Source organism: Netta rufina (assembly GCF_964035555.1).
Source record: "Netta rufina genome assembly, chromosome: 27".
NCBI classification, from domain to species: Eukaryota; Metazoa; Chordata; class Aves; order Anseriformes; family Anatidae; genus Netta; species Netta rufina.
Window position 1 is genome coordinate 6090020 of NC_140151.1, and position 21047 is coordinate 6111066.

General features: G+C 52.8%; 2 protein-coding genes across 5 annotated transcripts; both read left to right on the forward strand.

The window, feature by feature from the left end:
- Window positions 1-12925: 12925 nt before the first annotated feature.
- GOLGA7 (golgin A7) lies at window positions 12926-17095 on the forward strand. 2 transcript variants are annotated; one of them, XM_084302431.1, is made up of 5 exons: window positions 12926-13152; window positions 14092-14244; window positions 14594-14695; window positions 14987-15050; window positions 15826-17095. In XM_084302431.1, the coding sequence occupies exons 1-4, from the start codon at window positions 13042-13044 to the stop codon at window positions 15032-15034; spliced, it is 414 nt and encodes a 137-aa protein (XP_084158557.1). In that variant the 5' UTR covers window positions 12926-13041; the 3' UTR covers window positions 15035-15050; window positions 15826-17095. The 2 variants fall into 2 exon arrangements, with proteins under 2 accessions (XP_084158557.1, XP_084158558.1); XM_084302432.1 differs by having other exon boundaries at window positions 15829-17095.
- A 145-nt stretch (window positions 17096-17240) lies between these two features.
- GINS4 (GINS complex subunit 4) lies at window positions 17241-21032 on the forward strand. 3 transcript variants are annotated; one of them, XM_084302148.1, is made up of 8 exons: window positions 17241-17362; window positions 17471-17557; window positions 17756-17869; window positions 18323-18420; window positions 18761-18849; window positions 19246-19336; window positions 19425-19543; window positions 20907-21032. In XM_084302148.1, exons 1-7 carry the CDS (start codon window positions 17264-17266, stop codon window positions 19519-19521), a joined length of 675 nt encoding a protein of 224 aa, XP_084158274.1. In that variant the 5' UTR covers window positions 17241-17263; the 3' UTR covers window positions 19522-19543; window positions 20907-21032. The 3 variants fall into 3 exon arrangements, with proteins under 3 accessions (XP_084158274.1, XP_084158273.1, XP_084158275.1); XM_084302147.1 differs by lacking the exon at window positions 20907-21032 and adding an exon at window positions 20664-20801; XM_084302149.1 differs by lacking the exon at window positions 20907-21032 and adding an exon at window positions 20089-20199.
- Window positions 21033-21047: the final 15 nt, after the last annotated feature.

The window sequence follows — 21047 nt, forward strand, 5'->3', positions numbered from 1 at the left end:
CCAAGCGCCAAGCGCTAAGCCCCGAGCCCCCCGCCTCGCCCGGGGACCCCTCCCCGCCCGAGCCCCCTCCCGGTGCCCGCGGCCCCCCCCGTCCGCCGCCCGCCGCCGCTCCCGGCCCCGCTCTGGCCCCGCCGCGCCGCGCCGCGGGTTTGTGCGCCCCCGGCAGCCAATCAGGGCGCTGCCGCCCGCCGCGCGCTCGCCCGCCGCTGTCAATCAGCGGCCCCGGGAGCCAATCGCGGCCCGGCCCGGCCACGGCCCCGCCCCTCTCCGCCCCGCCCCGGCCGGGCCCCGACGGCGCCGCGCTCCGGCAGCGCAGCCCCGCGGCCCCGACGGGCGCTCCCGGCCCGGGGCTGCTCCGCGGGGACGCGCCCGGCCCGGCCCGGCCCCGGGCTGCCCCGCGCACCTGCGGCACGGGAGGCCGTCGGAAGGGACTCGGGGAGGGCGGAGGCACCGGGAGGGTCCCGCGGGCTCGGCCCCGTGAGCGCGCCCGGTAGCCCCGGCTTCCCCCGCGGGCATCCGGAGCCCGTGAGAGCCGGGGGCTGCTGCAGCCGGGTCCCGCTGCCTCCGGGGCGCCCCGGAGCGGCTCGGGGAGGCCCCTCGGCTCCCCAGCAGCTTTTCCGGGTCGCAGACGTTGCTGAGAACCTGGAGCGGGCCGCGCAGACCTCACGTCCCCGGGGACGAATTCCAGCCCCGACTGCGGAACGTGCAGCCGAGCGAGCTGCAGAACGCTGCGGCCGGGCGGCTCCGTCCTGCCGGGAGCTGAAGCTGCGCGGCCGCCGCACGCCGCAGGCACCCCCGGTGCCGCTGCTGCCCGCGGGCAGAGCCGGGCCCCTCGGCTGCAGCCGGGCGGGAGGAGCCGTCTCAGCCCCTGCGTGCACGGGATGTGGCCGTCGAGCAGCCCTTGTGCCGAGGCCCGCGGCTGAGCGAGCTCCCTGAGCTCCCTCCGCTGGACCCGCACAAAGCTCTGCTGCCGCCGCCTTTTGCTCCGACAGCTTGTGCTATTTACTGCAGGAACTACACCTCATTGAGAGGTAAACGGACACGGCTCTGCAGCTGGGGAGCGTGAAAGAGCCACTTTCACCTGAGGCCCAGCAGAAGCGAGCAGCCAGTTAGCACTGCTAACGAAGTGGAGAATTCAGCCGTAAACAGGAGAAATCTTCGCCATAAGGTGCCAGCAGATGAATGAAGAGGTGATTGGATGGAGCAGGCCCTCTCATGCTGCTTGGGCTCAGGAAATGGCTGCAAAGCACCAATCACTGCCCCACGAAACAGCTGCAGAATGGGCTTCTCACCCTTGGGAAATCCTGACACCCTAGAGTTGCTTTCACCAACACCAGTTTAAAAACACTGAAACATCTTTTCATAATGTAGAAGACAACACAATGTCCAAGTAGCGTGCAATGCTGCAGTGCACAGAACAGGACACAGATCTGCTTGAGGGCTGTTTGGCTGAATTTCTTTCAAGAATCTTTATTTGTAGCCAAGTGCTTCATTCTCAGGCACAAATGTCTGGTCCAGAACACAGACCCCAGCTCTTCTGGGGCACTTACTCAAAACCAAATTGTGCAAGTAACTCAATTTTTAACTGTAAAATCACCCTTTCCAGAGATACAATAGGCATGTTTTGCTTGGCAGCGCTATTATCTTGCTATTTTAGATAGACTAGTGTGATAGGCACATCATAGCAAGGCAGGCAAAATGGGGGCTTTGGAAGGCTGTTGTTCAAAAACTGGGGAGTTCTTCAAAGGCCACAGCAATAACACTGCAATAAAACTATAGTCAGGATTCTGGTTATCCCCAGCACAACAAATACCACAAGGAGAAGGGATGTCTTTCCAGAGATGTGTTGCACCTCATACCTAGCGCATCCCACACTGTTTCCTGGGCTGGCTGCATCACCAATGCGCCCCACAGCAGCTGCTGAGCTCAGAGGGCTGCCCGCCACAGCTCAGCTCTCCTCATGCAGGCAGGAGAGCTCCGAGATGGTGTGCCTTGCTTGCTAAACCATCCACACTGAAAGCCTGGACAATTCTTGTCCTCAGCCCAGCAGAAGTCTTTGCTGGCTGCCTTCTCTTCTGTATTTGATAATGCACATTTACAGCAGCTGCACCTGTATGGGAATTCATGAGTGAATTGATGACTGAAATAGAACTGCCCCGCAAACCGCTTTTTGTTTAATAAAACTAAAAATTAAAAAAAAAAAAAAAAAAAAAAAAAAACCTCTCAGCTCTGGTCTAGACCATTACATTGCTTAACACACAGTATAAGACCTCTTAAATAGCAGTTGCTCAAGAAGGGCTGCTCTTCTGACAAACCCCTTCCAAACTGGGCATTAACTTTCCTGAGCGAAGCCTGTGCAGTCATTTCCATTCATAATTACTTAGCCCGCCGCTTCTTAAGACTGCATAGTCTGCGATGTCATCGTTTAACTTTGCTTTATAGCCACATATCACTGCCTCTCCCACAGCAGCTAACATATTCTTGTTGAAAGATGAGATGCTTTGCACCATGCACGCTTTTGGCTATCCCGAGTCCTCTCTGCCCTTTGAAAAGCCCGGTCTAATTAGCCATGCTTATTTCTGGCTCCATTGTTTGTCCCGCAGCCTGCCGGACCCCGCTCTCTGCCACCCCCACCACTTCCTCTGCCGGTGAGGCTGCTCCTGCTCACGTCCCCCACCGTGGGCACCCGACCTGGAGGGCATGGCGTGGCCGCACGCCCTGCACCCCAACCCCACCGTGGCTGATGGGGGCTGCACCCCGTGTCCCTCCCAGCCCCGCTGCCCAGACTGGAGGGCTTGCCCGGCCAGCCGCTGGGACTGGAATGCGCCTTTCCCTCCACGTCCTCAGGGAACAGGCAGGCGTGGGATAATAGAATATATTAGCCCTGAGCCCATTCAGCCCCGGGCTCTTTACGAACAATGGCTGCTAACTGAGCTGATTTTTGCCAAATGACTGGCTTTCGTGCATGAGCAGCAAAGTGGAGCCCCCAAATAGAGTCCCATGCAACAATCCGGCAAGCACTATTGCCCAGGGCCCATTGTTTCACTGCTGTGTTTGAGGGCATGGAGGAGTCATGGCCTTGTCTGCCCTGGCATTTCTTCCCCAGTTTCCCACCACTGCAGTAGCCCCATCCCAGCCCCAACAGAGGCAGCAGTGATGGGAGAGCTGACAGCGGCTGGCCACAGGCATCCACTGCCCCTGCCCCGAGCATGGGTGACACAAAAGCCACCGTAAGCCACCGCGCCAGGTCTTGCACGGCCCCATGGCACTCAGCCCCTGCCACCCCACCATGTCCCCGCCATGCGGCCCCTGCAGCAGCACAAGGCTCCTGCTCCACCTCCTGCAGCGGGGCAGCTCCTGGAGACCCCAGGGAGTATTGATTTTAGATTTGACACTCCCCCCACATCAGCTGGAAGCAATAGCCCCTGCTAGGGTCAAGCTGCCGAGGAGGATGTTAGCTTTGTTGTGTTTGTTTGCTGGTTTGGCACAGCAGTCCTCCCTGAGCTCCCAGTAACACCAATGCAGCCAGGGATGTTACCTCGCCCCCGCACATGGGAGGCTGTGCGCGAAGGTTTTGCAGCTGGGATGGCCCCATGCTGTCACTGGGAGCACCCCCACCACGTACCGGGCCATGCTAGGACAGAGTCAAGGCATGCAGCAGTTCCAGCTGATGTCTCCTGTTAGTGTGAAATTAGCACCATTAAATTCTATAACTAAACACAATCAACAAAGGGTTTACTAGCTGAGATAATGCATAAAGAACTACAACAGCTAATGCCTTCAGCACGGCTGAAAACCCTGACCGTCTGCCCCAAAGCCCAGGAGGGAACCAATGGCAAATATTTACAGGGGCTTATAAATATTTATCCTGTAATAACTTGCTGCATTACAGCACATTCTTCTCTCTGAGGCTCAGCTTCATTCTGGACCAGGTGCAGGCTGCTGAGAGGGTCTGTAGCATATATAAAGTTTGTCTCAATAACATACAGCGTGTGCTGGCGTTCAATAAAATAGCCAGCAGCTGAGCTGCTTGCGTGAAATGCGCTGCAAGTCATTTCTTACCCAACAAAAGAAAAATGTGGCTTGGCAGCACAGGTGTGCAGACACTTCGGTGAGGGTGCAAGCCTCTGCTGCACTGCCAGTGACCCACGGAAGTCACTGGAGAGTGGAAAGCACAATGCTGGGCTGACGGCATGGGGTTCAGCCCAGCTTGCAGCACCCCAGGGCAGCCCCATGGGGATGGAGCACACAGGGACCCTTGGCCTCACTGGTGAGGAGCCCAAGAAAGGCAAAAGCTCCAGCCCAGATGTTTCAGGTACAGAGGTGGAGACCTGCCCACCACACGAAGATATTTGGCCTCACACTTCTCTCTCTGAGGATCCAGCCTGCAGTGCCCCGGCATCACCAGACGTGGCTGAGATCTGCTCTGCCCACAGCAGGTGGGCAGCAGCTCCCTGCAGGGCATCGCACACGGTGGGCCAAACCCTGCTGCATCGATGGGAGCCACAGAGGGACCAGCACATCACGGTTCTTCCTTTGGTCCTGCAGATGTGGTAAATCAAACACTGGGGGGACAAAAGGCTCCTGAACAGACCAAGGTCTGCTTGGTGCAGACCTGACTCGCTCAGCAGTGAGGGGAGCCTGGAACCGGTGTTTTGTTGTGGTGCTGTTTCATTTGTTTGGAAACCAGATACTTATCTCCCTTCTAATAATTTATTGAGCTGTCCGTCCATTTATTTATTTATCTTTCTCATGCTTGATGATTTGCAAGCGCATCAACAATCTGTGGTTTGGAAACCATGCTCCAGTCTCTGACCAGCTCTAGAGATGGAGCCCTGAACTACTTTCTAACATGGATAAACAAACAGTGTGGAAAGGCTCCATTGTGTATATTCTAGGTTGCTATTTTCTTAACCCTGTCTCATTAAGATGGATGGAGTTTCTGCTTATTAGTAATTTGGCAAGTTCCTCTTTGTGTACACTCTGCACTTCTCACTAATGATGCTCTGCTTCAATGATTAACAAAAGAGACTTCCAGCCTAGTCAGTGAAAACACAGCCACGCACTCGGGGCACTCGGACGGAAACCCAACGTTCTGGAGATGCAGTCTGTGGAAGATAAGAAACTGCAGGGAACCTAGAAAAGGAAAAGCTGCTGGTCATAAAACCATTCCTGACGTTCAAATAATTTTGACCTAAGGACATTGGCTCTTTGATTTACATGCACAATTGCAGAGCTGACAGAGCCTGTAACAAAGTGATTCAGAGACTTTGCACTGCTGTTCCTAAAACGTGTCCGATGGAGATGAAGTTGGCACTGCTACTGCCTGGATTTACAGCAGGCCATTAAAGTATGTTTACAAGCCTTTAGTACAGCATACACATCTGGTAAATCATTGATTGAACAAATAGCTCCTGGTGTCATGCTCCCTCTGTCAACATTTTCCACTACCACGTTACCCAGCACCGACCCATCTGCTTCAGCCCCGGGTAGGCACCGACGCGTCCCGCAGCGAGCAGCAGGGCTCATGCCCGGATGCCACTCGTGGGCAGGGCTCTCACTGCGCTCTCCGTGTCAGTGGACACAGCCCTACCAAACACACGCCTGCACAGGCCTGTGGCACTGGCGTGCCCAGCCAGTACGCACCTTACCTATGGACGGGGACAGGGCCCCAGCCGGCCTCACTGGGCAGGAACGGAGAGGGGCTGCTTCCTCCTGCAGAGGGACGTGGGAGAGGAGAAAGCAGTCAGGAGATGAGTCCGACAACAGCATGCAGAGCAAGCCCAGAAGCCGCATTGCAAGCAAGATAAAGTCCTAGATGAAGCTGAAACTGTGAGGATGGGGAGCAGCAGCCGGCTCCCCTGCCACCAGTGCAGGACCCACACTGAAATCTTCCTCACGGTGACACAAAAATGCTGCGTCTGGCATTTTTGCAAGCATGCCAGGGAGCAGGAGCGGCGAGCCCCTGCTGGGGGCAGAGCCGCCACAGCTCATTGTGCTCCTGAGAGAGCATCTGGCCAGCTGCGCAGTCATCTGTGGCCAAACCCTGGCTCCCCTGGCCACAGAGCTGGGCAAAGGCCAAAGGGTAAAGGGCAAAGCAGGGGAGCAGAAACAAAGCTATGTCAGCTCATTCACACAAACCTTTTCAAGAGCTTCTGGGTAGCTGGACAGACAGACATGGGAGAGCAGGACGTGGATGAATTGCAGTGGAAATTCACATGGCACCCACACTGCCTCCACCATGCAGCCACTTCCACCAGGCAGAAGCGCCCGTTGTCCACCCTGGGCCATGGCCATGGCAACTGGGTGATGTACAGACAGGAAAAGCCAGCAGAAAAACACTCCAAACTGAGGAAGATTCTGTCCTGGGCTTGGTGACATCGCACACAGGGCAAGCACAGCTGCCACAATCTTAAAACAACAACAAAAAAATGCAGCCCAATGGAATTGTTAGCAATAGCCTAATAACATAGCAGCTCATTAGCCACAGTGCCAAGAGCTTAAAAGTGTTGGTATGACTTGTGGGTTCCAGAGATTCTGGAATTTTGGAGGGTTCCTGTAAAACTAATGCAAAAAAAAAAAAAAAAACAAAAAAACACTACGTCTTGAAGAGCCAATGTGCATTTTGCTTCACATCAGCACGTGAAAGAGCAGCTCTGATATAAGGTAGGCTACCATTTTATTGCAAATCCAGACCCTCAAAGGCTGCAAGGATGGCAGCGCAGAAGCACCGGATAACACAGAAACAGGCTGGAGGCTTTGTGCTGTTCAAGGCTGGTGGGGAGGATGCTGCTGCGCCAGGCCTGTGCACAGAGCACCAGCCCAGGAGGACACACACTTTCTGCCAATTTCAGCAACACCGGTCCCTCCGCAGCATCCCCGGAGCCACCGGGCCCCTCTCCCAGACACCACAGCCTTCCAGCCCCCACTCACCCCCTCCAGACAAGGGCAGCAACCCGGTGCCACATCCACCAGGGCCTGAATCCTACCACACCAAGGGACCTCCAGAGCACCCTGAAAGTTAAGGTCGTGCTTTAGCGCTTTTTGAATAAAAGCTTATTAACTTACCAGAAAAGTCCCCGCAGGGCAAGAACACCCCTTCTCCTGTGTCCTCTCCAACAAGGGGTGGAAACCATGGTGGCTTTGCCTTGAGGCAGCTGTGTGTCGGGGCAGAGGGGCAGGGACCCGGCGCTCCTCCCCGTCCCGGCTGCACCCAGCTGGTGCCAGTCTCAGAAGGAGACTGGGAGATATTGGCTCAAGGTGGATTTTCTGGGGGCAGAAAGCTGAAAGTTTCAGTTTTTGAATGGGCTGGCAGTGCATCCAGGAGGGAAGAGAGGGAAATAGATTTTCCTTCCCCCATAAATAGTTTTATGGAAGATTTTAAGAGAGAAGTAAAGAAGAACCTCTTCCCTCCCTCCCCCCCTTCTCAACTATACTGTGCATTTTAAACTGTTTGCGGAAGGGAATTAATTAACGCAGGCAGCAGAGCCCCGAGCTCTGCAGCAGCCCGTCCTTTGCACAATGGAGATCCCACTTTTACTCCCTGCCTGAGAAACACATGCCCAAAATCCAACTACATAAATTTTTTCTAACCTAATTCATTTTGTAGATTGATGGAGAAAATCCATAACAACTATTTATGAGTTTGCAATAAATAACCCTCACAGAAGTCACAAAGAGCTCTGGCGAGTCTCAAGGTAACTTTCAGCGAGTGCCAGGGGTCAGGGCAGATCAGGATACTAAGTCCATAGTGTTCGAGCCTTCAGCTCATCTGTTTTGAATTATTGGTATTACTCAGTTGAGCAGCGCTCTCAATGGAGTAGCTGTGCCATGATTCCATGCCGTATTTTATTTCTACGGTGGGAGAAAGGCTTCAATAACTGTTAGCTGCGCCGTGCCGCAGCTAGCAACACCCCAGCCTCGGGAGCACAGCCTGGCCCCACCGCCCCTCGGCATCCCCATGCCCGTGCAAGCTGCGGGGCTCAGGCACCAGGACTCAGGCACCAGGACGTCGGCTGCGGGTCTGGAACGCGGAGCTGCAGGGACGGTGACACGAAGCGGGGCGGCACAGCCGGTGCATGGGTACCAGTGAGGTGCAGCAGGCCCCGCAGGAGAGCTCGGCCTTGCGGCACGGCGCTGCCCCACCGGAGCCAGGCTAGGGTGAGCAGGGAGCGAGCCCGGACCCTCTCCGTCTTCGTTAGCTCTTAATCACCGCGACAGGCGGAGAAACCGCCGGCAGCGCCGTGCTGCTCTGCCGAGAGTGGGCTCCTCTCAGGGCTTTCAGAAAACAGGGTCAGACGTGTCTTCTGACCTGTGACCCGCCGCTTCCCTCCTCGCCATAATTATCTAATACAGCGCTCTCCCTGCCAAGTACAATGAAACAATTTGTCACTTCAATTGTCTGTCAGTCAACACTGGGGCCTTTTCAACAGGCCAACACATGTTTTTTGAGAGCTTGTCAGCAAGAGCTGTCTGGCCAGGCACATAACCATGGAAAATGGAACCTTTGTTAATTCTGGTTCTTAGAAAAGTAAATCTATTCACTTGCTTTTTTTCAGGCCTTCAGCTTGGAATTTGCACAAGAAGCTGAATTGCCCCTGATCCCTAAATGATTGGTCAGAGGATTTGCATGAGGAAGCAGAAATTAATTATTCTTTTCTTTTCTTTTTATTTTCTGTAATTGTGTGTTTAGAAATGAGATTACATTCTACAGCAGCACGAGGGGCTGGGGGCCGGGGCGGGGGGGGGATTGCTTTGCATTTGTTTAGCTCCTTAGAGTTAAGATCACCTAATCGTTTCAAGCATTTCCTAAGATTCCCTCTCTCTTTTTCTGCTTTAATGACCAAACAAAGATTGTGCTACTTCCCGGGGAACTTTTCTGGCAGCCGAGCATCACAGTGGGAGCCAGGGGCTTATCCCTCTGCCGAAACAGTCGCCTTGCTCCCCGGGGCTCGCAGGGTGCAGAAGTATCCCAGAGCTGGCAGCCTGGGAGCCCCCTCGTGCTGGAGGACAGCACTCAGCCGGGTTCCCACCCGTGCCAGAGGAAGGTGCCTGGGGTTTGGGGCACTGGAGGCACAGGGACGGGTGCCCAGGGTGGGCTCAGCCTGCACTGGGACCACCACCACCAGGGAAAGGTCCTGCTGCCGCAGCACATTACCCAGCCACTTCTTACTTCTGCTGTATGCACTGGGAGAGGGACTGGTTCTCAGACATCGTCTGCTCTGCACAGAGATAGCAGCAGCCAAAACAGCCCCTTGGAAGCTTCTCTGTAAAGCACCTGAGTCCGTTGGCCATGGGAGCATCTCCACCAGCGGACCCGGCGGCAGCCTGTTAAAGCCTCCTTGCTGCTGAGGTCTCACACAGAAGCTCCCTATAGCTTTGGTGTTTTGCACAGTTGTGGACAACAAAACTGGTAAACGTATCAACAGCACAAATTGGCAGGGTTAAAAAGAAAGCACCCTTTGAAATTCTCACTTTCTCTGTTGATACATGTGTCAAACCTTAATCCAAAATATGTAGTATGAGAGAGACCTCCATTTTCAAGTATTCATCCTTTTCTTAACCAGGTGGAAGCTTCGTTTTGGGGCAGACATGGATTATTTTGTTTAAAAGCATTGCAAAAGCACTAGATGGCCCCTATTCAACTACAAATGTACTGCATGAAAACCTCTCCAAACCTAGCTTTCCAGAACACCACTATCCAAACCTAATTCAAACCATACAGGGAGCCCCGACTTAGAATCTTTCAGGCCTATAAAATGAAACAAATTGGCTTTGCAAGCATATCTCCCAATCTAAGCTATGCCTGTAAATTCGATTTGTCCTCTTGGATCCACACGGCATTAGGTGGCCTGAAAGACTCTTTGTTTCTGAGTTCCTCTGTCTCCTCCACCAGCCCCAGGTTTCCACATTTGGTCATGTCAGGCTGGAGAACACCCCGCAGATTAACAGCACCGGCTCGGTGCCTCTCCGGCACCTCGGCCTCGCCGGTGGGTCACGCAGGAGAGGAGCCAGGACCTGGGTCCTGCAGCCCTGCAGCGTGCAGGAGCTTCGTCACCAGCACCCCATGCATCGGAGCCGCTGCAGGGAGCACCTAGTGACAGCCAGACCACGCCGCCAGCCCTTCCCAGGGCCAGGTGCCATGCCAAGCCAGCCAGGCTCACCGGAGCCCCAGGCTCATGCCTGTCTGTGAACCAGCCCCATCCAGCCCCAGCGCAGGCAGCAGCCCCTTGGCTGTGCCCCTGCTGCGTCCCTCAGCCGGGCTGCACCCAGCAGCTCAGCACCCGGGGGTCACGGTGGGGAAGGGCCGGACCCCACGGGGCACGGGGAGCAGCAGCCACGAGCAGCAGCAGCAGCAGCGGTCGGTGTTTCTCAGAGGCAGGGGCTGCAGCCTTTCGATCACAGCTGGTTTGACTTACAAAAAAACAAATACAATCCTGTTCTTCGCGCTCGCCTTTTCTGTGTAAACACTGAGCGAGATACCCAGTGATGCAGGTTCAGATTACCTTCCCAGGCAGCACCGGGGCACGGGAGCCTCCTGCCACACGGCCTGCATCCCACGGGAGGCTGCCAGCAGCTCAGGACCCGCTGCAGGGCCAGCAGTGCTGCCCGCTGCAGGCAGGGACGGCGCTTCCACTGCAGGTCCCTGACCTCTTGCAGCACGGGGGCTGCCCTCCGTCAGTGGCCCCGAAGCAGCTGGGAGACAGAGACTGCTTCTGCCTCTTTAACAGGGTAATTTATTGCCTTTATTTATGATTTCATGCACACTTGCTGTATAATTTTAACAGTCTTATTCCTATTCAAAACCGGTGAGTTAGAAGACGCCTGTTAAAATTATGAACTGCTTACGGACGGCGTCATAAAATGTTGAAACAATAAATGCATCTTTCAGAAACGGACAGATCACACGATTACCACTTCCAGGCTTAGTCTTCATAATAACACAGCAAACTTAGAAGATCCCCACTGGTCGCAGTGTTTGCCATCTATTCTATTCCAAAATCATGACAGTGGATATCTTTAAATGAACATCCATTAAACTCCACTTTTGTCCTTCCTTAATTCAGCCTTGCAGCTAAACCAGGGAAAAATATATTCTCACTTAAATCTCTGGGAAACCTGCCCATAAGAGGCTGCAGTCGCCATGTAGGATAAGGGAGATAAGCTAAGCAACTCATCCCATGGAGTAGCTGTCCTGAGCTCTTAAGTTGTATTTTTAGTGTCTTTCAAATCCATTCATGTCTGCAGGAGCCAAGCCTTTAGCCCCAACAGAAATCAAAAGAATTTGGTGCAGAGATGGAACATATTGTTTTTAAGTGACCCTGTATTACCCATCTGCAGAGGAGACCAAGCACAGGACTGAAGAATTAGCACGTTTACCTGACCATAAATATTCCACTGACCATCTCCTACGTAGTAGCAGTTATATTCCGCTGCAAGGACTTCAGAGTTTACTACAAAGGCCAGCAGGATCTCAGACACCCTGAAAACAGATTTTTTATGTTTCTATAAACTCTGGTAAGATTGTAATTGGATCAAACTCTGCATTCAAAAGCACATTCTTTTAGAATATTTTATACACGCATAAAACATCTGAGAAAATGTTAACATCATGATCTTAACTGTTTGCATATTGGAACAAGCTAAAGGTTAGGAAGATGCAGTCCATCTGGTACAGTATTTACAGCAGATTATTTCTGAGCGTGCTTCCTTCAGAACTTGGGCTCACAATCCCGATCAAACCCATCCACAGAAGCCCGCCAGCACGCCGCGATGCGTGGGTCCAGGGGGACCTAGCACTGCGCTCCCTGCTCTTCCCCAGGCTCCCCCAAGTGACTTGGAGTTTCCTAGAGCCCACGAGGAGATTGTTTGTTCAAGCAACCCCATTAGGTGTTTATTAGCCTTCATTATGGAGTGCTAGAGGGTTAATTAGTTCAGGCTGTTCCTATGGGAGAGGGGGGGCTGGAGGGTGAGGTGAGATCAGCAGCAGCTGATACCCAGGTTCCTGGGGCAGCTCACCACTTTGCTGGATTTCTTTTCTTTTCTTTTCCCCCCCCCCCCTTTAATCTCTTCCCTAAGCAAAACGGAAGCATCCTTATCCCATTCACAACGTGTTTAGCACAAGGAGTGCCAGCAAAGGCCGGGGTGCCCCCAGCTCCTCCACAAGCCTGCAGCAGGGATGCTGGGGACAGCTCAGCCCCGCGCTGGTCCCCGTCCCCAGCTGGCCCTGAAGCTCCGTCCGCCAGCCCCAGCCGGGGCCACCCTTCAGCTGTGTCCCCGTGTGCCTGCGGGAGCTGCGGTGCTGCTCGCTGCGTTTTATCGCTGCAGCATTGCTGCTCTTGTCTGGCGCACGGCACGGAGGCTGCTTGTTATGTCCTGAGAAAAACTCAGTAAATAAATCATTCCTGCGCTCATTTCTGCCCTGTTGCGTTGCGGTGTAGCTGGCAGGGGACAACCAGTGACCCCCACCCCCGGCAACGGGCACGGGGGCGGCCTCTGCAGCGCTGGGAGAGCCCGGCCCAGAGCGACCGGCGGGCGGCAGGACCCTGCGCGAGGCTACGGGATCGGGGGGCGGGGCTAAGGCTGTAGGGGGCGGGACTACTGGATCAGGGGGCGGGGGCTACTGATCAGGGGCGGGACTACAGCATCGGGGGCGGAACTAAGGCAATAAGGGGCGGGGCTAAGAGACCGGGGGGCGGGACTATTGGGTCGGGGGCGTGTCTCCGGTATCAGGGGCGGGGCTACAATATGGGGCGGGGCGACGGCCCGAGGGGCGGGGCGACGGCCCGGGTGAGGTGACGAGGAGGGGGCAGTGACCGCCACGCAGCCAATGGGACGCGGGCGTTGCGCGCGCACGCGCAGAGACCAGGCGAGGCGGCCGAGCGCTTGCGCACTGCCGCTCCCTGGGGCCGGCGAAGGGGCGGCGCGTGCGCGGTGCGGCACTTCCGCCCTCGTCTCGCCCGCGGCGGGGCCTTTGCGGCAGGCGGCGCCGGGCGGAGCGAGGCGGGGAGCGGCGGGGGGGGGCTCGCTGCGGGCGGCGCGATGAGGCCGCAGCAGGCGCCGGTGTCGGGCAAGGTGTTCATCCAGCGCGACTACAGCGGCGGCACGCGCTGCCAGTTCCAGAGCAAGTTCCCGGCCGAGCTGGAGAACCGGGTGAGGGCCGCGGGGGGGCGGTGGGCGGTGTCCCCGGGTCCCGTCCCCCGCCGGGCGGTGCCGAGGCCTCGAGGGGGCCGCCGGGTGTCGGGGTCCGGGCCCGGGCGTGCGGTCGTTGCCGCTCGGTGGGCATGGGAACGGGCGGGGAAAACGCGTGGGAGGCGGCCGCTGCCGCCCCTCGGCGCTGCGCGATCCGCGGGGCCGCCCAGCGCAGCCGCGTCTGGTGGCAGCGGAGCAGAATGGGCTCGTTGTCTGCTCGGGAATAACGCCTGCCTTGTGGCACTGCGGAGAGCGGCTCGGCTGGCGCTGTGCCCGCACACGAGGATCGTCTGCGGGGTCTTTCTTTGGCGTAATGTGCGCTGAGGGGGTGTCTTCACGAGAGACAACAGCTGCGCCTTGCTGATGGCTTTTTTCCCCCTTTTTGTGTTTGTTTGTTTTTTTTTTTTCTTTGTTTTTGTTCATTGTTTTTTGCGTGTTCTATATCGTCCTATAGAGGGCTTGTTTGCCCAACATTTCAGGACCAGCAAGGAATTATTGACATCAAAAGTTAGCTCAATCAATTCACTTCTTAAATGCTCTTCTTAATCTACCAGATCTTTGCATGTGTGTTAAATAACCCATTTTTTTTTCCACCTTCATTTAAATTGCACTTTGATGTAGTATTTTTACTCTTAATGGCTTTACATTCAGATTGTGTTGGAATTCAGACTGGCTCTAATCGCTTGGTGGATATTTAACAGAGAATTACTGGCCTGTAACTATGCATCCTCCAGACTTTGGCTCTAAACACAGTGTCTGTTTAAAATGTTAGTAGGTGATGCATCTAAAAACACATGGAAGCACAAACAGCTATAAATGAAGGCAGATATATGGAGGTATCAGTGAGTTCTGGAATGTGGAGGGTGCGGTATGATGGCTAAACTTGACTTTCTGTTGCAGATTGATAGGCAGCAGTTTGAAGAGACTGTCCGAACGCTGAATAACCTTTATGCGGAAGCTGAAAAACTTGGGGGCCAATCTTATCTTGAAGGGTGTCTGGCCTGTCTGACTGCCTATACTATCTTCTTGTGCATGGAAACACATTATGAAAAGGTGCGTTTCTTCTGTTCATTGTGTTGCTTAGAAGGCAGGACGTCCACAGACATCAGTTAAATATTTACTTCCTGGTAGGTTTTCTGTGACTTGCACCATTGCTGTGCAAATTCCATTTAGGGCCTGGATCTTACTGCAGGGCTGTTTCATGTGCACGTCAGACTGACTCCGATCAGACTGAGCAGTGTAATGATCGTCTGTGCATCAGGGAACTTTGCAGGTTCTGTCTCTGGTGGGTGTTGGCACTGTCATGCTGGGCTGTCCTGATGTTATGTTTGTGATTCTGCTGGGCTGTTACTTCAGGGAATCGTGATTTAAGAAACTGACTTTTGGGCTGTTCTATTACCAGGTTCTAAAGAAAATTGCCAAGTTCATTCAGGAACAGAATGAGAAGATCTATGCTCCTCAGGGCCTACTGCTGACAGATCCCATTGAAAGAGGGCTAAGAGTTGTATCCTTTTGTGGTTTCCAAGCTTCTCCTGACTCGTCCATCCGTGCTATGCTACCTGTTTCTCTCTGTTACTGTGGCACCCTCTAGTCATCCCTGATCTGTAACACTACATACTATTGTATGAGACAACCCTTAGGTGTACAGTTTCATTTGTTCTGTAGCTCTGAAACTAGCCTTGAAACAGTAGGTGTGAAGCACAAGGACTAAAGTTCTCCTGTTGTGGTTTTCCACTTTTTTTTAAGTTTTCATAATCTTTCCATACTATGTTTCCCTAACAACCTTTCTGTGCAGATTGAAATTACCATCTATGAAGACAGAGGTATGAGCAGTGGAAGATAAAACTGTGGAGTCTCAGGTACATATTAACATTATATTAGGTGCCAATCTCAACTTCTTTTTTGTGTGTGCTCAAAGATGTAGACTCTCCTACTGAGACAAAATATTTATCCAACCACTGCATGCAATCAAAGGCTCTTCACGTAAGTCTTGTGTGGCTTCAGTTTTCTGAATATGTAGAAATATCTGTACTTGGTATTGTGTCACTGAATGTTAATACATTTCAGGTGGTATAAAATTTAACAGAATTAACAATTTCAGGTCTTGATTGTACAGATATGTATAAACCTAACTTGTGCTGTATTATTGTAGACACAATTAAGGCTTACCCTTAAATCTAGACTTCAAAATAGAACAATATTTAAGCTCTTACTTGGATCGTTGAATAATTTTCAGACTAATGGAATAAGAGACTAAGAAATACTCAAGAGAAATCATTGATGGTGCTATAAAAGCAACTGTTCTTCCTTTAATGCTGTGAAAGATAGAACTTTTCCTGTTGTTAGAGATACCTTGTAGCAAGCTCTACTTTAAAAGCTGCTGTGTTTCCAGCACTTGTGAAACCAAGGTGTTTTGCCTAGGAGTTGTTATTATTAGCCCTAGATGCCTGAACAAATCAATATGAGTAATTGCATTTTACCTTCTTGGTTCCAAGCAGATAGAAGATGAGCTTCTATATTCTGTTGCATAGCCTGGTTTTCTTGCTGTGTACCTTCTAAGAAAACACAATATCTGTGTAAAGATTTGTATGCTTTTTTCTAAAAGTTTCTAATAATATTAAACTTCTTTTCTAGCAGATAGCTCAACAGTGGACTTGCTGTATCAAAGTTCCCCTACCTCCTACTTTAGAGCATCGTTCTTCTCTCTGCTGCCAGATCCACAGTGCCATCTACTACAAGGACTAACTTCCTAAAACTCTGTTCCACATGGGGTGGCCCAGCTGGTCAGCATCCATTTTGTGGCCAATTTTTAAGCAATGAGATTATTTCTTATTTTTTTCAAGAAAAAGAGGTGATAAAGCTGCGTTCTCTGCTGAAAGAAACCAGGCGCTTGGCCCAACAGAAGTCTAGTTTTAGTCACGTGAGTGCAGTGCTGGTCCTCCCTAGTTGTTAAACCTTCCTGTACATCAGTCGGGCTTTGGAAAGCTACAAGTCAGAGTTGGGAATTTTCCAGAAACAAGGCCTTCCCTCCTGCTCAGTGCTGCAGTGAGGGGATATGCAGTGCCTCTGCCCGGAGAGAAGTGACTCAAGGCAACAAGCATTTTAAGCTTCCCGTGCTGATTCTCACGGAAAACTAGAAGGCAAAGTGTTTCTTGTTTTAGTGTTTTGGTTGTTCCTAGAAGGGGGAGGAATAGCTGGACTTTAATACTGATGTTTTTTCTACTACTGTGTGTATGTTGCTATTGCATCTCTCAGTGCTCATCAGGAGAGGGGGTCTGTTCGCGCATAGAACAGTAAGTACGATAAAATGGATGCTGAACCAATAAACAGTTCCTACCCTACTCTGATTAATATGTGAAGTGTAAAACTGTTTCTTTATGGATTTATTATATATAATTTATAGGAAAACACTGATTTGATGAACTTAGATGTTGTATAAGATGGTGTCTTAACTCTGTCTGCTGACGCTATGGAAGAGTAGCGCTGTGCATTATTTAGCATCTCCTGTGCATTGACATTCCTCAGCAATACCTGCTAAAGTTAAGTTCTTACAAACTGGGTTGGCTTGATACTTCTCTCTTGTATCCTTTTCTGTTGTCAAAGCAAGGATGTCCTGGTGCTGAGCACCGCTGTCCGATCGGGGAAGAAATTCTTGAATTTAGAAACGGAAAAATTCCACAGAAATAGCGAGTGTTTCGGCTTCCGGTGGTACTGTAGGTGCTAATACTGGATCTGAAATTCCAGGCTTATTACTCAGCCACTGATTTTTTTTTTTTTTGAGATTCGTTTCATATTTTAATTGTATAAAACGTGTTTTTTCTTTTTTCTAAAACTGTACCTGTTGGCCTTTCACATCTGTTGTGATATTGGCAGAAGTCCGGAGGGATGAGTAAATCTTTTCTTAAACTGTGTCCGTGTCATGGTTGGCGGCGCTGGGTGTTGGGGGCCCGGGAGGGAGCGGACGGGGCCTGTTGGGGGGGGGGGGGCCGGGCCGGGAGCCGCCGCCGCCATCTCGCGGCTGTGGCGGGGCCGCCCGGGGCCGGGCCGCGCGTGCGCTGGGGGCCGCGCTGGGATGGCGGCGGCGGGCGGCGAGGAGCCGGGCCCTGAGGCGGCCGGGGACGGCGAGGAGCTGGAGCTCACCCCGGCACAGCTCATCCGCAGCCTGGAGCAGGTAGCGGGGCCGGGGGGCGAGCCCCGGGGCTGGGGGGGGTCCCGTTATGGCCGTTTTTTGGGGCGCGGGGCGGGCGTGGTGCCGCCGCTCACCGCCTGCGTCCCGCAGGCCTGGCTGAATGAGAAGTTCGCCCCGGAGCTGCTGGAGAGCAAGGCCGAGATCGTGGAGTGCGTGGTGGAGCAGCTGGACCACATGGTAGGGCCGGCAAACGGGGCCCGGCTCCCCCTGGGGGCGCCCCGGCTCCGTGCCCCCGGCTGGGGGCTGCAGGGGGGCAGCGCTTTGGGGCACCGGAGGGAGCCGCGGGCGGGGTTGGTGCTCCTGTGTGCAGGAAGACCTCACGCGCTGTGCCTTGCTTGGTATTTGAAGCTTTTGAGTTTTGTTTTTTTCTTTAAGGAGTCAAACCTGAAACGGGCAAAGGCAGGAGACTTAAAGGTCAGCGTGCACCGCATGGAGATCGAAAGGATCCGCTACGTGCTCAGCAGCTACCTGCGATGTAGGCTTGTGAAGGTAACACCTTGTGCAGAGGGGATAGGAAAGGGTAACTTCAGGGGCGATCTCACCCATAAAACCCCACCTGCTGCAGTGAAACACTTCTTTAAAGCTCGCTCTCTTTCATCCTGGGTGCAACCCAAAACGTTTCGTTCCTTGGGCTTGCTTCTCTGTTGTGGTGAAGGAGAATCCCAGCATTGCTGCGGTGTTCCATCACTGCATCTAAGCCCGGGACAGCACAATTAAATGTTTGTGTGTTCTGCCTGGGTCCTGCCATGTACACACATGCCTGTGCAGCGTGGAGACCCCAGCTGACCGTGTTGTCAATTCAGAAGCAGGTCTTTGGTCAGGTTTGTCTGCTGTTCAGGAGCAGGTGACCTGTAGGGGAAGCATCTGAAGGGTGGGGATTGTAGTCACCCAGCTTCTAGGCGATCTGTGTCTTATTCTTTGTGACTTTTCTTTCAATACCAGATAGAGAAGTTTTTTCCCCATGTCCTGGAGAAGGAGAAGTCTCGAGCTGAAGGGGAGCCTTCTATTCTATCCCCAGAAGAATTTGCCTTTGCTAAAGAGTGAGTAGGTTTTGGATGCATCTCCCTCCCTTTGCACGGGTTACAGGACTCATCCTTGTGTTTCGCTGAACAGTTCTGCAGAGTGCTAGCTTTAGGCAGGGTTGCAGTAAAGTTCAGTTTTACCAGTAGCTTTCCTTATGGGCAAGGAAAGAGCTGAAATGAAATAATTCTGAGTCCGCACTGTGTTTGGCATCTGAGCCAGTTACTGTCAGCCAGTTGCTAGCAATCACAGGACCAGGAGATGTCACCTCTTGGCATTTTTGAATCAGTGCTCTCTAGGCAAATTTGCATTTGACTTAATCAACAGATGTTCTGATGTTTGTTTGTTTTTTTTTTCCAGGTACATGGCAAACACAGAGACTTACCTAAAAAATGTGGCCCTAAAGCACATGCCACCCAACCTGCAGAAAGTGTCCCTCTTAAAATCAGGTGAGTACAGCCAGACTCTAGGATAGTCCCAGCAAATCATAGCAAAAGAGGTGTGGGGAAAGCTCTGGGGAGCATGCAGTATTAAGAACTACTTTTTTAGCTGGTGCTCAGTAGAAACAAACATTGTTTGGTGACAGTATCCTCATGTTGCTCTGCTGTGTAGTACATGGCTTAATGCTGCTGTCCCTTCGTGCTTCTCTCAGAGCATGTGCTGACCACTGCAATCCAGTGTTGTCTTAAATGGAAGCAGTGCGCCTTACCCCTGGTCAGCATTGTCTAGCGTTCCCTTTATTGGCCTTGTGCTTGTTGTCCCCATTGCCCCTTTCTGAGCTGAGCATCCTGCAGAGGAACACGACTGAGTGCTGAGTCTGTGCTCTGAACCCACTGTTTCCACAGTTCCAAAGCCCAACCTGGATTCCTTCGTCTTCTTGAGGGTGCTGGAGAGGCAGGAGAACATCCTGGTTGAGCCGGAGACTGATGAGCAGAGGTAGGGGTCCTCCCACAGGCACTGTGGGCAGGATTCCAAACGCAGTGAGTGAGGAGCAGTAGCTTAACGCCACGCCTGCCTCTTGCAGGGAGTACACCATCGATCTGGAGGAGGGCTCGCAACACCTGATCCGCTACAAGACCATCGCCCCTCTGGTGGCCTCGGGAGCAGTGCAGCTCATCTGAGTGGTGCTGGGAGCCGAGCCAGGTAGGTGCTGAGCCAGGGCCGGCAGGTGGCGCCGGGACGGCGCGGTGGGGCCTTGGTTTGGGAGCAGCCAAGTAGACCAGCAAGACGTCTTCCCTCTACAAACCCAGAGGGGCTCGTTGTCCCCACAGTTAATCAAACTCTTAATTGCTTACGGTACACCCGGGCTCCTTTTGCCTAGAGCTGCTGAGCAAGGGTGGTCTGTGTCACAGCACTCCTTCCAATGAGGCTTTGGCGGAGCCTTGCCATGATCACTTTTGAGTCCCAAGGGAGGGACGAGTGTAGGTGCTGTCTTTCCAGATTTCGGGCTGGTCTGACAGCAGATGTGGACAGAGCACATCTGTCCTCAAAGGTAAATAATGCCTTTGTAAATCCCAGGATGCCCTTTGTTTTAAACTCACACCATAAAACCTCTGTGTGTTCATCCGTGCCCCAGTTTAGCACTGTTCTTTGAATTTAGGCTATCAGGTGGGAACTGGCTGACCAAATGGTGTGGTAACCAGTTGTGTAAACTCCACCTTCCCCCATCGGCTTTGATCTTTTCACAGGGTCTGTGCAACCCTGGGTGTTGTGCAAGTGCCCGATTGCTCTGAGGTGAAGTGGGGGGAATACTTCTGCACCACCTTTGCCACATGATCCCTTGAGCAAAAGAACACCACACGTGAAGGTATTTGCTGGCAGAGCAAATCTTGATTATCACACGGCGAGCAGGAAGGATTGGGAACAAGTTAAGGATAAAATTGAAGCTCAGGCAGAGCAAACAGAATGTCACGGGCAGGCAGGGGACAGCCACAGGATCATGTGAGGGGTGCTTAGCATTAGCTTGTTATCTGCAGTGGGAAGGGAGGTTACAGAGTTTACAGACTGTTTTCATGTGGTCTTCTTGAAAATACTGGCTGGGAGACACTGACGAACTTAGGAATTCAGTGAGTCTTCTCTGAAGGATAGTTCTGAAGGCCAAACAGCAAGTCTGTCCTTCCTTGGAAAGTCCCATGCAGCTTGTGTCCCAGGGTGGACACTCATCCACAAGCCCCCTTCTGACGTGGTTGATTACACTGATTTATCCAGGCATTTTGGTAACAATAGCACTATTCTCTTAAAATACCCACCCTTGCCATTACAGGTATCTGAGATTTGCCTGCAGAGTAGGCCTGGATTTGGAAGGAGTGTCTACAGGAGCCTTGGGCTTTTGTCTTTTCTCTGAGATTGCGAATGGTGCAATCCTGATGGAAGCTCTGGAAATACCAGGCAGTCATTGAACACTTGTCACAGAGCTCTTTAACCAGAGCAACTGGTTCATGCTCACAGGGTCTCGATGCTGCCTGTGTACAATTTTGCTCCATTCACTGTTTTGCTACGTGCACAGGCTTTGCTCGAAGCCAGCACCGAAGTAGCTCCTGCGCCGAAGACTGAAGTGCTGCTGTTTCACCTCTTGAAATCCTTGTCGATCAAGTCCAGCAAGGGGGGATGAGAGGCCTTCCTGCTTTTCTGGCCTTTTCTGACCTCC

Excerpts from the sequence above, each read along its gene's own strand:
- GOLGA7 (XM_084302431.1), top strand. The coding sequence starts at position 13,042 with ATGAGGCCGCAGCAGGCGCCGGTGTCGGGCAAGGTGTTCATCCAGCGC. Across the intron at positions 14,245-14,593 it reads TGGAAACACATTATGAAAAG|GTTCTAAAGAAAATTGCCAA; the intron begins GTGCGTTTCTTC and ends TTCTATTACCAG. Across the intron at positions 14,696-14,986 it reads TTGAAAGAGGGCTAAGAGTT|ATTGAAATTACCATCTATGA; the intron begins GTATCCTTTTGT and ends CTTTCTGTGCAG.
- GINS4 (XM_084302148.1), top strand. The coding sequence starts at position 17,264 with ATGGCGGCGGCGGGCGGCGAGGAGCCGGGCCCTGAGGCGGCCGGGGAC. Across the intron at positions 18,850-19,245 it reads AGTGTCCCTCTTAAAATCAG|TTCCAAAGCCCAACCTGGAT; the intron begins GTGAGTACAGCC and ends CTGTTTCCACAG. Across the intron at positions 19,337-19,424 it reads CCGGAGACTGATGAGCAGAG|GGAGTACACCATCGATCTGG; the intron begins GTAGGGGTCCTC and ends TGCCTCTTGCAG.